The 16,495-nt window shown below is 33.9% G+C and overlaps 3 protein-coding genes and 1 pseudogene across 3 annotated transcripts; 1 reads left to right on the top strand and 3 right to left on the bottom strand.

The window, feature by feature from the left end:
• Positions 1–227: 227 nt before the first annotated feature.
• On the bottom strand, positions 228–1,851 carry LOC7492765 (hydroquinone glucosyltransferase). Its single transcript, XM_002320153.4, has one exon. It carries the CDS (start codon positions 1,754–1,756, stop codon positions 359–361), a length of 1,398 nt encoding a protein of 465 aa, XP_002320189.1. The 5' UTR covers positions 1,757–1,851; the 3' UTR covers positions 228–358.
• A 2,371-nt stretch (positions 1,852–4,222) lies between these two features.
• On the bottom strand, positions 4,223–5,508 carry LOC7492763 (hydroquinone glucosyltransferase-like; annotated as a pseudogene).
• A 198-nt stretch (positions 5,509–5,706) lies between these two features.
• On the top strand, positions 5,707–6,961 carry LOC112324084 (succinate dehydrogenase subunit 8, mitochondrial). Its single transcript, XM_024585000.2, has 2 exons — positions 5,707–5,927; positions 6,704–6,961. Exons 1-2 carry the CDS (start codon positions 5,832–5,834, stop codon positions 6,758–6,760), a joined length of 153 nt encoding a protein of 50 aa, XP_024440768.1. The 5' UTR covers positions 5,707–5,831; the 3' UTR covers positions 6,761–6,961.
• Positions 6,962–7,985: 1,024 nt separating this feature from the next.
• On the bottom strand, positions 7,986–11,637 carry LOC7492762 (protein trichome birefringence-like 25). The gene is made up of 3 exons (XM_002320150.4): positions 11,199–11,637; positions 10,313–10,590; positions 7,986–9,129 (listed from the first exon to the last, which is right to left on the bottom strand). The coding sequence occupies exons 1-3, from the start codon at positions 11,461–11,463 to the stop codon at positions 8,344–8,346; spliced, it is 1,329 nt and encodes a 442-aa protein (XP_002320186.4). The 5' UTR covers positions 11,464–11,637; the 3' UTR covers positions 7,986–8,343.
• Positions 11,638–16,495: the final 4,858 nt, after the last annotated feature.

Below are 16,495 nucleotides of genomic sequence, written 5' to 3'. Positions count from 1 at the left end.
AAAAAATTGATTTAAAAAATATATATATTATTTTAATATATTAAAAAAACAATTTTAAAAAAACTGAAACTATATCAAACACCCCCGAATCAATCTTGCTGAATAACTCTACCTAAGTCGGGTGAAGCTTTTTTCTGATTTCACTCTTATTTTGCAGTCTAATATAAACTACAGGTCTCCTGATAATTAACGGAGTGTAGTGGCTGGAAAAGTTATTACGAGAGCTATAATTTCACAGCTGCGAGCCGCACCTTTTATTTCAACAACATGGATTTGATCCCCAATTCTCAGGAGAAAGAAGAGACCAATGGAAACATCAAAGAAAACATTAAAACAACTTGAATTTCTATGCTATGTACTAATTTTTCCACTTGGACACTAATTCATGAAGGGATTTGGTGGAGGAGCCCTCCTCACTCACTGCCTTGGCCGCAGCTTCCTTCAGGCCCTTCATTCGATTGCGAATTGTCGCCCCTTCTTCCCCTTGCATTAAACCCTTCACAACTTTCGCAATCTCCTCTCGTCCCACTAGACCGTTTCCATCCACTTCTGGCCGCAATGCCACCTTAAGGCCCGCGCTTAACAAGACTGCATTTGTTTTTTGCTCGGCATAGAGAGGCCAAGCAATCAAAGGCACCCCATGCACAATGCTCTCTAGAGTCGAATTCCAACCACAATGGGTTAGGAATCCACCTGTTGAGCCATGACTAAGTACTTGAATTTGCGGTGCCCAAGATGGCACCACCAGACCTTGTCCTTTGGTTCGGTCCAGGAAACCTTTTGGCAAGAAACTATAAGGGTCTGTATTGCTTTTGGCACTAAAGTAGGAGGCACTAGCAGATTTATCCGGGCTTCTTACGACCCATAAAAATTTCTGCTCACTGATTTCCAAGCCCATGGCCAATTCATTTAGCTGCTCAAAAGACAGAGTTCCACCACTCCCAAACGAAATATACAGAACCGAACCGTTTGGTTGATCATCCATCCATTGGAGACACTCGTGACCATTCGCCCCAATACTTAAACCGGAGTAAATGATGGGACCAACCGGGTAGATAGGTGGTAAATTACCAAATTCTTGATCTTGCAAAGCCTTTATAGTTTCTGGCTCCAAGTCCACGAAACTATTCAACAAGATTCCCTCAGCTAAACTATGTCGTTTTGAATGGTGAAGGAACCATTTGTATGCATCATCCTTCCTGTCTTGAATCGGGTCAGGTAAATCCCTCCCGTGTACTGAAATCCCACAGCCTGGGAGTAGTACAGGTTCAGGCAAATCCCTGTACTCGCAGGAAACCATTTGATCCAACTTTGGCAAATAAAAATGCAAGGATAGAGTCATACCCGTAGACAGGGAAGCAATATACGATGGCACACTGAGTTCCAAGGCAATATCAATGACATCCGTGCCAAAAAGATCGAGAACCAAAGCCACCAGTCTAGTGCTGGCAACTAATGACTTCAGCACATCACGGATTGATGAAAGCGAGCGAGTTACTGTGAGAGAGATCTGGGTTTCAGCCCTAATTCCTGGCAAGTCATCAAAACTAACTGGAGGCAGAGAGATATAATTTATGCCTTCCGGAAGGGAGCCAAGAACTTTCTTCTGGGCCTCTGGTGGTGGCCCTATTGAGGGAACAATAAAGGTACTCGATAAGTCGTAGTTGAGAGCAAATTTCTTAGCCAACTCAGTAAGGGGGATAAGGTGACCCATGCCTGGACTGGGAAGAATAGCTACATGGGGTTTCTGTGTCATCGTTGGAATTTAGCTTTGAACTGGACAGAGCAAGCAATCGTGAAAAACAGGAGGGATGTAGGTTCTGCTTCTACTCTGCTCAGCTTTTCTTATACGTGCTGTTGTGGGCGTGTCTGCTTTGTTGTTTTCATTGGAGGGATTTTTTCTATGCTGACGTCTGGTGACAGCTATTTGTGATTCGCAGGTTTTTTTATGCATTTGTTTTTTAAAATCATTTATATTAAAGAATATATTAAAATACTATATAATTTTTATTTTAAAAAAATTATTTTTGATACTAATATATTAAAATAATTTTTAAATATTAAAAATATTTTTAAATATTTTTTTAATTTTTATAAAATCCCTTCATCTTCCTATTGCATGGCATTAAATACGGGGTGATAAATGGAAGATGTGGTCCGCATTGAATAATGAGTTATTAAATTGTTTAATAAATATTAATACTAAAATTTTATCGATTAATTTAGAGAAGTAATTTTTTATTTAATAATTATATATTTGATGGATGTGTAAAATAATAAATTTATTCAAAAATTGATACCCCCTCTACCTCCATAGCTATACACAGTTTATTTCATAAAAAATATATGTCAAATAATTGAGGATTGAAAGAGAAATACAAATACCTTGATTTCATTATATTAATGATTTCATTTTATCAAAGAACATCTATTTTGAGGTCGTAGTTCAAGTCAGTGGTAGAGGAGAGTTCCTTAAAAATTAAGATATATATTTTTAAAATTTCAGGTTCATTAAAGATTTATATGGTTGTTAATTTCAGGACTCATAAGATTAGTCGAGGTATATGCAAACTGACCCGAACACCCACGTTAATAAATATATATATATATATATATATATATTTAAATAATTTCTTAAAAGAAAAAATCATGAAGTTTTATGAATATAACCATTGTATTTTATATCTGATTACTCGTATTTAGAATTAAATAATTATTTTAAAAATCGGAAAGGAAGAGTGTTTTTCAAATTAAATATACATATGACTATTTTAAAAAGGGCAGACTGCGGGCCTTTTATGAATTGCAACGATAGAACAAAACAATTTATGCTGCAATTGGCTGCAACTTGGCATCTTGTTGTACTACTGAAATTGATGTATTGAGGGAAATTTGTCATCAATGACAGCTAGTCTTTCAATTTCGATGCCGACAATTTCATTGTAATTTTAGGTAACATTTTACTTTCATAGATTTTATTTTTAAAATATTTTTTATTTAAAAATATATTAAAATAATATTTTTTAAAAAAATTATTTTTTATATCAATCTATTAAAAAAATAAAAACACATAAAAAATAATTTAAACCTAGAAAAATAAAAAATATAGCTGACTCACAATAACAAACAGTATTACAAAAATTACTACAAATGATCAGGTAAGTTAAAAAGATAATAAAAAAAGGTTGGATTAAGGATCTTTCAGTCTAGTAAAGTATCATGCGTGCGGCTAGATCAAGAATTAAATTTTCCAGCCTAAGTACGTGGGTTTATCACCTAAACCCGTGATATAGGTTAAGATAAATGTATACAAGAGTCAAACGCGAGTGGTCAAGATGGAGCCTTTAAAATAACTAGCATTTTAATCTATTTCTAACATGAAAATAATAATTATTTACATGTTATTTAGCATGATAAAATTAAAGCTAAAATAATAATTAGCATGAAATGCGAGGCATGTTTCAAAGTAATCCAGATTTGGATAATTGGAAAACTGCAAAGAAAGTAATAAGATATTTACAAGAAATAAATGATTATATGATTATTTATAGAAAATATAATCATTTTGAAATGGATAGATTTTCAAATTCAAATTTTACTAATGTATGGATACAAGAAAATTCATATTGTGATATTTGTTTTTTTGGTTGGAAAAGCAATCTCATACAAGCTGACCGCGGTAAGGTTAAAATTCAAGTAAAATTATTGCAGAACTTTATTTCAAAACTTGGAATAATAAACAATATTATGCTAATCTAAGCTATTGAAATTTATTGTGATAATCTTGTTGCTATTTTTTTTCTATAAAAATAACAAAAGTATTGAAAGGGTGCAAAATATATGAAATTGAAATACTTTTTCGTTAAAGAAAATGTTTAGGAAATCTTGATGAATAAGTTTTTGATGATAGTATTTTATTCGGACGAAGTATTTCATCTACATTTTCTAATTTTTTAACAGTGAACCTGTTCTTGATATATGTAAACCAATCATATCATTTGTAATTGTCAAATAGAAAAATTATACTTGTTAATCACATAAGTCTAACAAAACAAAAGATGGATAAATAATTAACATATAAAGAAAGGCTTGTGATAATTCGCATGCACGGCCGGAAAAGTTTTCACGAAAGAAATTTATTAATTACAGCTACAAGCCTACAACGCAATACATTACATGTTGGTAGCCATGCTTGAACATTGGTTGAGTAGGGGGGAATATGAAGCACCAAATTACCACACCTTGTCTCGGAGCACCGGCAATGCAATGTATAGCGTGAGCAGGTAGCTATTAAGAGCAATAACATGAAGTTTGACAACAAAAAAAGAAAGAAACATGACGTACAAATTAATCTGGAAGATTGAGAAGAGAAATCACTGGAATAACTTCAGTTTGTGTGCTCTTTCGATTTTTCAACTTGGACACCAGTTGATCGAGAAGCCCTCTATGCTCACTGCTTTGGCCGCAGCTTCCCTTTAGTCTGATCATTCGATCATGAGTCGCAACCCCTTTTTCGCCTTGCATTATATCCTCTCGTCCCCCTAGTCCATCTTCATTGACTTTTGGTCTCAATGCCACCTCGCTTAAAAACACTGCATTCATTTTCTGCTCCGCATAGAGAGGCCAAGCAATCAAAGGCACCATGCACAATGTTCTCAAGTGTTGAATTCGAACCACAATGAGTGAGGAACCCAACTGTCGAGCCATGACTATTGAATTCCAACCACAATGAGTGAGGAACCCACCTGTCGAGTCATGACTATCGATCTATGCACTTGAATCTGAGGTGCCCCAGACGGCACTAGCAAACCTTGACCTATGGTCCTATCCAAGAACCCTTTCGGCAAGAAGCTAAAAGGATCTTTGTTACTTTTGGCACTGAAGTAAGAGCCATTAGCATGTTTATTATGTATCTGGGCTTCTTACAACCCACAAAAACTTCTGCTTATTCATTTCCAAACCAATGGCCAGCTCATTTAGCTGTTCAAAAGAGAGTCGCTCAACTCCCAAAAGAAACGTACAAAACAGAACCTTTTGGCTGATTATCGAACCAATATTTGAGACACTCCGATCCACTAGTCCCCATAGAACCGGATTGAATGATGGGTCCAACCGGGTTGATATGAGGTATTTTGCCAATTTCTTCATTTTGCATAGCCTCTATAGTATCTGCTTCCAGGTCCATGAAACTATTCAACAAGATGCCCTCAGCTAAGCTATGTCGTTTTGCATGGTACTGAAGCAACAATCTGTATGCACCATCCTTCCTGTCTTGCACTGGGTCGGGTAAATCCCTTCCATGTACTGGGACTCCATAACCTGGCAGCTACAATCTGTATGCACCATCCTTCCAGTTTTTATTTTTTGGAATTTGTGTATCTTAAAGATTTGATGAAATATAATTGAAATTATCATATTCGTCTTTCTATAAAAAATAAGAATATCCTTAATTGTATCATATCATTATTTTTAGTCCTTAATTTTCTAAAATACTTTTTTTAATTGCATTTTTTTGTAACATAAAAGGGTTTTAATTAGAAGTATTGTAGGAAAATAATTTTGGATATTTGTTTTTAGGACGAAGGGAGTATAAAATTTATCCACAGGAATAAGAATTGAGAAGCCCAATCTGACAGCTAGAAGAACTGAGAAACTTGTGTGCAAAATGAACTGACATAACAAAAGCCTACTGGAGCCCAATATATTAACAGGCCCAGCTAAAAATCCAGGAGGCACCCCCAATCGAAGAGAGGCAAATAATTGTAGATGTGAAGCAGGTGTGGTCTCCGTGGATTGAAGGAAGAGAATAAACTGAAATCGGAGAGGAAAAGATGATATACCGTAAATGGAGTCTGCTAACAGGGCCAATGGTAATCTTGGGCGGGATCATGGGCACTGCTGTCGCAGTTCGCGTCCTTTTCTTCGAAGTAAAGTCCTAACCCTAGTTTTTCCATTTCAGTTTTAGTCGCTATGAAAGTTTACTATATTTAAATTATTTTTTTATTTTTTTTAAATCTGATCGAGTAATTTATCTTCCAATATATGTTGTTACGCTCAAATCAGAAAGAAGAAATGAATCTTTTTAGTGTTCTTTTTTTTCTTCTTAATTTTCTATGGTGACAAATTGATGACCAAGAAAGTAAAGAAAAAAATTAACTGGTTACTAATTAATCCAAGTTTTTGTTTCTGATCTTAATCATTATTAGTTCTGATTATATATTTCGTGTAGCTGTTTTTCCTAATACTCTGAAATTTAAACATTATTATTACCAAACTGTAGAAATCTTAATCCATTTAATGTCAGCCGAAAATAATCTTCAGGTGATTCCATCTGCGCATGATTTCCTCCCATGATATGAGTTACCACCCCTTGATCACTTATACTACCCCAAACATCTCAACTGTAGATCTTATGAAAACAGATATTAGATACGAGTGGTGTCATTTTCATCGGAAACACTTAGCAATATGAAGCTGGGAAAGCAGTGTGTTCCAGCTACATTTTTTTTCCATGAAGATTCTGTCGTCTCATAATTTAGGATTTGCTTAAGTGATGTGATTGGACATGCTTGGAAGTCTATTTTTATATCCCACTCTTGAATATCTTTTTTGGACATGTTCCTTTAGCTGGAAATTGTTTTGTGTTTTAGTTGTGAGTAATCATGAATTGTCTAATACCTTGTTATATGTTTGAAATTTTCAGAATCCATATCTTAAACCAGAGCAGAAGAAGCAGGATTCAACACCATTGACCAAATAGAATGGAGGTGAAATGTGTTACGAATGCATTGTAATCTTTGGTGGGAGTTTGTGTTCTTTTTATTACAATGGATCTTCCAAAGCTGCTATGAGAGACATGAGTTTTTAGCTGAATAATAATGTGGAGATTTTAAATCAACATTTGAGTAACTGTTTTAGTTGTTTCTTAATAGTTAAAACACTAAGTTCTTTTGGCTTTAAATCTCCTATAGAGTCTTCCAAAAGAAAGCATAATTCAACTGCTTGCTTTGGTTTATGATGGTTGCTGTGAAGTTTTTTTAATCATTGTTTTGTTAATTCCTGTCACAAGAAGTAAGCGGAAGGCTGCAGCCGCCACAACTCACTTGCTGTGAATTTCACATGAAATGTGACTGTGCTTATGAATTTTTGGTAAAAATAATGCTTTTCTTTCTTTCATGTTCTGTTTTTCTTTCTGTAAAATACCAGCTCAGATTTAGTTTCTACATTTTTTCCTGAGAAATTGCATTGTTTGTCTATACATGTAACCAGTAGCCAAAGAGTTTGAGCGAAGAAACTAAGTTATATTGATTTTTCAAGTAAAAAACTAATATAATTAAGCAATTCAGCGGTATATTTTTTTAATGCTCTGTGCTGGTAGCCATAGAATTCCATTGGCACAATGATTGGGGAAAGAGTCGTAGGCATATCCTATGATGAAGATTTGGCCTTTGCCATTCAAGAGAAGCGGCAATGTCTGGATTTTCCCTCAAGTATATTAACTTGCAACTTTACATGTTATTTTATTTGCTATTGAAGGGTTAGAATTTAGGAGTCAAAAAGCTATCACTGTTTGTTGATAAAAACATGGTCTTACAATTTTGTACTGTGTAATACGTTGTACGCATTGTCTGAGCTGATTTCAACTGGACAAGCTGTTTCATTTCCTTTTTGCTCAACAATCGCGTTGCCTCCCTCAAGTCCCAGGGAGAGCCTTTATAATGTAGACATAGTTGAACCTTGGAAATGCTTGGGCAAGTCGAATGCGACCTGATGCAGCAGCTTGTGATGATGCGTTTACTTGCTTTGTTTTGCTAGTAATTTAATGATGCGTTTACTAGCTTTGTTTTGCTACCTGATGCAGCAGCTTGTGGCTGGTGATTTACTATTAGTTATTCTGTTCTCTAATCGTTAGCATTTATGCATCGAATAACATGAGAAATGCATCATAGTATGAAAAACATTTTTTTGTGTGAAAGCACCAAATCAGATGGCAAATGTGCTATATGTTAATATTATTATTATATTTTGAGGGTGCATATGATTACAACTGAAAAGCTGTGCTGGTCCTGTTGGACCCAAAACAAAGAACAGTGTAGGTTTTCTACGAAAGAACGACTGTAAATTCAAAGTGTATGACAGAATAGGTTCTTGATTTACAAAAGCCAACCCAACAGGTGTACAAAGGCAGGGTAATGGCATCCTCAGTAAGGTAGGCACAACCCAAGGAAAATCAGCTGTTTATTTTTATCCAATACCGATTCCCACTTCATTCAATCATCGAAATCTTATTCAGCGAAGCTTGTAAGGAAAAATCATGGAATAGCTGAGCCTAGCAAACATCTATCATTGATATATTCCACCATTGACTATCATCTCCATCACCAAATCATTCCAAGAGTCTATTGGCCCTGGCAAGCACCAGTGTAAGCAATCATTCTGAACTTTAGCATTCTTATCTTCTGCAAATGGCTGGAACTGCCTGTATGGTCCTGGGTGCCCATCTGGTCTCAACAATGATAATCGAGTCGTATCCAGAAGTTTCAAAGCCACCCCCTTTTCAGGTCCTAATGCTGTAGCCTTCTCGAATTCTTCCAGTTCAATATTATGCATTATTGTGTCTACATCGGTCATATTAACCTCATCTTCTTTGAAGGGTACCTTTCTATTGCAAGTGCCCCCACTAAACCATTCTCCATTCTCGAAGTGGTCTGGCGTAGTCGTTCGAAAGAAAGCAAGAGCTTTATGACCAGAGTTTGTAATGAAGTTAAAAATCAGCTGCATTGCTTTGCGATATGCATAATCAAACCCTAGCTCAGTCAAATTCTTTCCAGGGCAGTAATGGCAGCCTGTAACCACATTGTTCTCATGGTATATGGCAGTTTTCAGGAACCATTTCCCTCCAGCAATTATTGCATAATCAAGATTCCTATATTGATCGGTCCATTTTTTATCAAGTTTATCTAGATGAAGCTGGATTTCTGAAGAGGAAACTCCATTCATGTCTTCAAAAATATCTGCTTTGATAAGGAACGGGGTCCAGATTACTGAAAGTGTGAAGTTGTGAGATGGAAAGCGCCATATTCTCGACCTGTATTCCTCATCGTGGTAGACCTCAACAGCTTGCTCCACCTATTGGACATAAATAACAAGAAATCGATTAATTATTGCCTATGGAACCAAATTTCAAAAACTGCCTAGAGAATATAATGCTGCTGCACAAAATAAAATAAAATAAAATAACACCATGAACACATCCTTACTCTTTGCATGGCAGATCAGTTTTCTGTTGGATCTCCTAGTCCCTTCTATTTTTATTCCTTTTCTAGAGAATCAAACATATCATTCCAAAACAAGAAAGATGAGGCCAGACAAATAATCATTTACGATCATGTATATTTTATTCCGTGCAAGATTTTGTTTGGATCAATGGGTTTAAATTTGGTTTTATTATGTTGGCCAATACAACTACTAACAGCTGCCAATTATTGATGTCAAATAATTACATAGACTGGCCAACAAGAATTGTTGTGAGTGTGTGCTTGACAATAGTTCAGTGTCCTGAGTGGACATGAAGATTCAAGATGACAATCGAAATCCTTCACATGTATGGTTGGTAAACCATCTCAGAAAAGGACTGGATAACCTCTTAAAAGCTGTGCTCTAACCATTAAAGCAGCAGCTGTACTCCACAATAGATTAAGATTGATGTTCGAACATCAACATCTATATGATCTAGCATCATGAGGATAAAGAAAAGAAAAGAAACAGCCAAATTCAAGCTGGCAAAGCAGACAACAAAAGCCCTTAAATATAAAACCCCAATTTTCGACAGTAATTCATGGGAAATCAGAACCCTGTCCCATGATCACTGCAGAAATATTTACAGCAGTGATGTGGATCATTAGAGGCCTCTATGTGCTTTTGAAAAAGAGGCATGGTGTCTTTAATCATAAGAACCTCAAACCCCCACCACCTCAGCTCAATGCCTAGTTAGCAATTCTATCTTCACATGTGAAGGTGGCTAATGTATACCAATCATTCTAGATTAATTAAACTTAGCTTCTACTCCAACTCTCTTGACTAGATCAGTTTTCAATGAGAGAGACAGCACGAGGCACGTAATGATGATCTAAAGTGCCTCAGATATCAATTTAGCACAATTAAATAATCAATGCACCTAACCAAGAAATTATTTCCAACAAGGTACCAATGGTTGAAGAACCTGGTCAAGCAAGTGTTAGATTATTGACAGTAAATCGAGAAATGCAAAGGCTAAGGACAGAGAGATTTTCTTTAAGCTCTTGGTTTTTACCTGAGAGAGAGTGCAAAGCAATGACTGGACATGGTTACGAGAAATGGAATCACCAATAAAGGCCCATGATTTATTCCTCATCAGGCGAAGAAATTTCTTAGGATTAAACCTGGGGAGACTGCAGCCCCGTGGATTCCACCTCCAGTGGAGATACCCTGAATCAGGTCTTCCATTTTTCATGCAGTTTTGATGACCTTCAATTTGAAGGCAACTCTGATTTGTGTAAAACGGACCCGAAGGGTCAGGTATCCAATCTCCAACAAACAAATCGCACTTTCCTGCAATTACATGCGTGGAAAATCATCACTACACTAGTAGGAGTATTAACTGAATGTCAACGCTAATACAAAGACTAGACAGAAAACATAATTCTACGAAACGGGAGCGCATGCATTTTAAATGAAAAAAAAAAAGTTCAATCGGTGTAGCACAGAGTGCAGAATTCTAGACACTAGTTTGCATTATTCAGATTTAGATTAGATTCCAAAAGTAAAACCAGACAAGTTACCTAGTACCCAAAAAAAGAAGAAAAGAAACTGCCATGTGGTAGTTGAATTAAATGGTGAGTGGTATGTCTGCATTGACCAACTCTCAAGAATTGGACAAGACGAGATAAAAGAACTCGGGACTGTAAACAGAATAAACAAATGCACAAAAGACATTTACCAAAAAAGTGTTTGGTCCAATCTTCAAATATTCAGAAAATGCAAATGAAAGAAAGAGAGTGGAAGAATTAAGTCAATCTTGAATCCAGTTTTCACGGCCAAGAAAACCCATATCCTCATTTCTACAAATCTTTCTTGTAATTAAACCGATTCTTCATCCGGATTATCACTTTCATATTCAGGCATGTATAGAGAAAGAAAGGGAAACAAATTTTGGATACCTGGCTGTGAAGTTTGGCTTTCATTAGCTGCGAAATCATTAGATACTGGCTCTTCAGCAGGCAAAGAAGCCACTAAAGACTCTGGTTCAGTCTCTTCATTAGCTGGTACTAATGTCTCAACAACTGAAGAGAATCTGAATGAATCAGAGATTAATAAATGGAAAGCAAGACCAACCAAGAGAAATGAGACTGCGAACTTTATAATGACATTATTGTGTTTAGGGGGTGAAAATGGGTTCACAACAGACCTCATTTCCTTCACCATTTGGTTTCAGAGAGACCAGCAAATTCTCTTTGATTGTGGGAGGGAAAAAAAAAGGAGAAGTGTAAACTGATAGCGTAACTGGTTTTCCTCAACAACCCAAATGGTGTTTTAGCATGAAAAAATTAATGTTTTGATTTTGATTGGATTTATTTGGTAGTTAATTACTTATAGAGCAGTGAGGTTGTTAAATGCAAAGTCGAAGAGTTGCTTGTTTTTGTTTTTTTTTAAATGTTTTAAAAAAAATTAAAAACAATTGTTTTTTCAAATTAACTTTTTTAATACATTTTAAAAAAAATCAAAAGCAATCTCTACTCGATTTTCCAAGTACTCCTTTAATGGTTTATTTTGATTGTTCAAAAGTTTAAAAAAAAATTGATTTTTATATATATTTTAAAATTGATTTTATTAATATTAAAAATAAAATTTAAAAAATATTGTTTTAAAATACTTTAAAAAACAATTTTTTAAAAAATCCATTACTTGTAACACCAAATATGCTTGAATTTTATTTTTGAGGGGTAGCTTAATTAGTAACATTTTATATTTATTTTTTAATGATTATGAATAATTATAAGTTTAAGGTTTTTTTGGAACCATTAAATATTTATATAAAATCCGTAAAATTAATTAAAATATACATAAATTAACCTAAATACTCATATTAATTAAAAATAAAAAAAATGCTCGAAGTATTGTGATTTGGTTATAGGACGAAGGACAAGGAAGCGTGCGGGGTAGAATTAGAAAGTACAAATATCCTAAACAGTAGAAAATATCGCATGTCGTTTTGGTCTGAATCGAAAATTTTGTTTCTGTACAGACTTCAGCTCCAAGTTGCAGTGCAAGGGAAGCAATTTGTCTTAGATGTAACCAGTTTTTTTTTTTTAAAAAAAAACAACATGAACATACTCCGGTTATTCAGTATTATAATAAAATTTAATCTATTTTCTTGTTTAGTATGATTTTAAAATTAAATTATATGAAGTTACTCTAATATAACCTGATTAAATTAATTGATTAAAAAATAATATGGTTGATCAGTAAAAATAATATGATGATAAAATTAAAAATAATAAAGATAAAATTAATAGAAAAAATTGTTCCGATCTAATTCCTTACCTTACCCAAATTTAAAACTAAACTATATATGATTTTTCTTAATGTAAATTAATTGATTTAGTTAATTCAAAAGTAACTTAGTTAAAAGAGTTTGAGAAAAAAATAGGGGAAAAAAATAATAAAATTAATATAACATAACATGATGTAATCTATTTAACTGATCTGTCAGCTTTAATTGATGGATTGCATAATCGTTAGCCATTATAAATACGGCTGGAACTTGGCTAGACCGATTTTAAAAGTTCTGTTACATCGTAAGTGCACCAAGTTACCAACCCCCCGCCCCCTCTCTCTCAAGAACTGTGACTCGAAGAAGAAAAAATCCTGTTATTTTGCCTCTTCAGAGTACTTTTTTATTATTATTTGAAGAAATTAAGAAGAAATAAAAATAATTGGAATAAATGAGATAAGATGAAATATAAAATAAAGAGAAAGTTGTATTTGATAGTGTTCAATAAGATAGAATAATTATCTTTATATTTTTAATTTTTGGTTGATGAGGAACATGATGGAGTAAAGTATATAAATATTTATTTAATTCTTCATATTTATTATCATCAAACATAATATAATTAAAATAATAAGTAAATATCATTAGTTTTCATTTTAATTTACAATGAGCATTATTTTTTTAATTAGCTTAAAATGGCAACTTCTCCACTTATCAAAATCATGTTAAAAAAAGTTATAATAACCGTAGAAATTATAGTTCATGGCCAGGAAAATAATATAATTGAATTATGTTTTACTTAGTCATTAAATAATTTCTTGAAATATACTTGATGATAAAATAAATAATTAAATCAATTATATGTCAAGTAAAATATTTTCACCAACATAAGTTAAAACCTAATTTTTATTATCATGAAATATACATAAGTTAAAACCTAATGTAATTGAAAATATGAGATATTAACCTAATTTTTATTATCATGAAATATACTTCTCTAGGATTGAGGGTTCTGTGAGAATTTAAAGATCACATGCACAGCGTCTTCGTTGTTTTTATTTCTTTGAGAACATGACTAATTTTCATTTTTCTTTATTATGTATGTTCTAATTGTTAGATTAATTCTTCAATAATGATATCATTTCCTTTCAGTGTTAAAAACCTGGATATTATACTTTTAATATGAACGATTATTAGGTTATTTAATTTTGTTCAATCCATAAAAATAATGACGATTGCTCATTCATTTTGTTATTTGTTTTGAATTATCAACATATATAATTTTTTTTTAATTTGAACCATTTATTTTCTCACCTTAATTTGATGAAATGAAAACACAAAACTACTAATAAAATTAATTTTTTTAAAATTAAGATATGGAAAAATACACGTGTGCGCTAAAACATATTTTTAATAATGAGTAAATTATATATATGTATATATTTTTATTATTTAATTTAAATTAATTTGAGAGGATTTGCTTAATTAACCATCAAAAGATTATAATACATTGTTAGAAACATGACATGAATAGCATATTATTAACTAGACTAGAAAAATAAACTGTATTAAAGTATACCTAACATAACTATTTCATCCCAATAAACAAACTTTTGGGCATCCAGTAATGGTTGGGATATATGCATCCGTTCTGTAGAATATTTTTTAATAATATATTTTATTTAAAAATATATTAAAATAATTTTTTAATAATTAATACCAGTACTAACATTAAAAATATATATATTATTTTAAATTAATACTTTTAAGATATATTCGGGAACACGTTTTCAAATAAAAAAACAAACTGACGCTAAAAAGGACTAAAAATCAGCGAGTTATTATAATATATTAATATTATACTGCTTTTTGTTTTTGAGATGCCCAAGAAGGCGCATGTCGGTGTACCTGTTTGTACTTAAATAAACTAGTTACCGGGACCTGACAAAAACACATTATTAGTATTAAAATATGCTCATGGTGATTTTTTAATGACTTTATCAAGATTAACGTGATCCTAATTTTCATATTTATAAACCCACCTCCACACACCAAATTACTTCATGCTCATTGAGAGAGAGAGAGAGAGAGAGAGAGAGATGTCGTTTCTTTCAGGCACTGCTGATTTTGATTGCAAGAGACTGATGATAATCAACTGTTCAGAAAGCATTTCATCAACACCTTTCACGTCAAGAAAAATAGTCAATGTACAGGCCTAGATTCAAAGTATTGATTGCAGATGAAGAAAGAGGAGAATAACCACGAACCCCTTTGTATGGTTCAAAGTTCAAACTCAAGATATAAAACTTTCCCCAGCAAGGAGAATTAAAACGAACCAGCACTTTGATAATTCAATAAGTTGTTTACTCGTTACCGCGTATTTCTGGATCTTGGTTTTTTTTTAAAAGAAGGTTTTTGGATCAAGTTTTATTCACACCAAAGATGAAAAGGAGTTATGGGATCTGATCTTACATGCATCGAGGATAAAACTAGTGATTGAGAGGGAGAAGACTGCCACAAAAAACCAAAGCACAACTCAGTGAACCTACCGTTCTGAGTACAGAACCAATGCTGTTGGTGTTTGATAAGATTCTGGAGGGCCTCATGTGGGGACTGGAAAGTGGAAAGGGACACTGCCCCTTGTATTTTAGCAAATAAAGCAAAAGCTTTGAATAAAGAGCCTTCCAGCACAATCAGAGTTTGCCAAATTCCTGAATGCCTTTAATATCCCAGTTGCGTGGGAGGATACTTCCATGACAGGTCAGTGACATTTGCCTTGTCACCAGATACTCTACACCGTGGCATTTACTACTTGCCACCATGCATTTGGATGGGCCATAGAAAATATCATTTGCTGGCACAGATCAAGATGCACTCCGGTGCCGAACATGCAAAGGAAAGGTAATCTACTTTGGGACGTGGGCCTTGTGCCCATCCTCGGGAACTAGGCTCAGAAAGACACGAGCCCAGGAGGGAGGCCCGCATAGCACTGCCACACAGTCTGATCATGTGTGTTTGTGGGGCAATCATTGTTTGCAGTTGGAAGGAAAGGATCCTTCGAATAAACGAAGTGCCACGTCTCTCTGCTTCTTCTATACTGATAGACCAATGATTGGCTAGGCCAATCTCGTTAAAACCAACTCATAGTCATATGTTCTTTCAGGTCGTACAGTTCCATTGGGAGAAGAGAAAACCATTTCTCAAGTGTCTTTCAAGAGATTCAAAGGTACCGGACTTGAAATGTCTTCTTCTCCCAAATGAGATAGCGAAATGCTTCAAACTATCCTCGATTTTTTTTATTATTATTACATGAACAAATCTGTTACCAATGATCGGATGTTCGAATCATCGGTTAAACAAACAAGCTACGACAATAGATATTTTAAATTTAACATGCCTTTTAATTTGATGATAAAATCAGATTTCATACATTTAGAAAAATTTAATAAAGTTTCTCGCTTCAAAAGATTTGAACTCAAAACATCAAAAAACGTCACAACATGTTCCTGTAATAGCAGAGAAAATAACTTAAGAACATGGATTGTTTATACATCAAGTCCTAGCTCCTTGTTAAAGTCTTGACAGGTGATATATGGTGGGGGTGAGGCCCATGAACACGACACAGGATAGTCACAGGTTAAGGAAACACCACGAGATGGTTCCATTGGAGAGCAAATTGCGTTGTAAATAATATACTCAACAAGATACCTTCGATACCTTCCCAGATTTTACAGGAGCAAGAAAGAAAAAGGAAGGAAATCGAACCAATTAGTTTACTTGGATATCACTGTTCAATTTCCAAGTTATTTTCAAAAACGAAGATCAGCAAGCATTCGGTGCCGCATTTAGCCATTTAGATAATTACCATGTAGTGCTCTGCCTACAGAATTTACTTTAATGCTGGATCTACAGCAGAAATGAGGTGACTTGAATTTTAAATTGATGAACGAACAAGAACAAGCA

This window comes from Populus trichocarpa, chromosome 14, assembly GCF_000002775.5.
Source record: "Populus trichocarpa isolate Nisqually-1 chromosome 14, P.trichocarpa_v4.1, whole genome shotgun sequence".
Lineage (NCBI taxonomy): Eukaryota > Viridiplantae > Streptophyta > Magnoliopsida > Malpighiales > Salicaceae > Populus > Populus trichocarpa.
The sequence above is the reverse complement of the archived record's forward strand: the minus strand, read 5'-3'. Positions and strand labels throughout refer to the sequence as shown.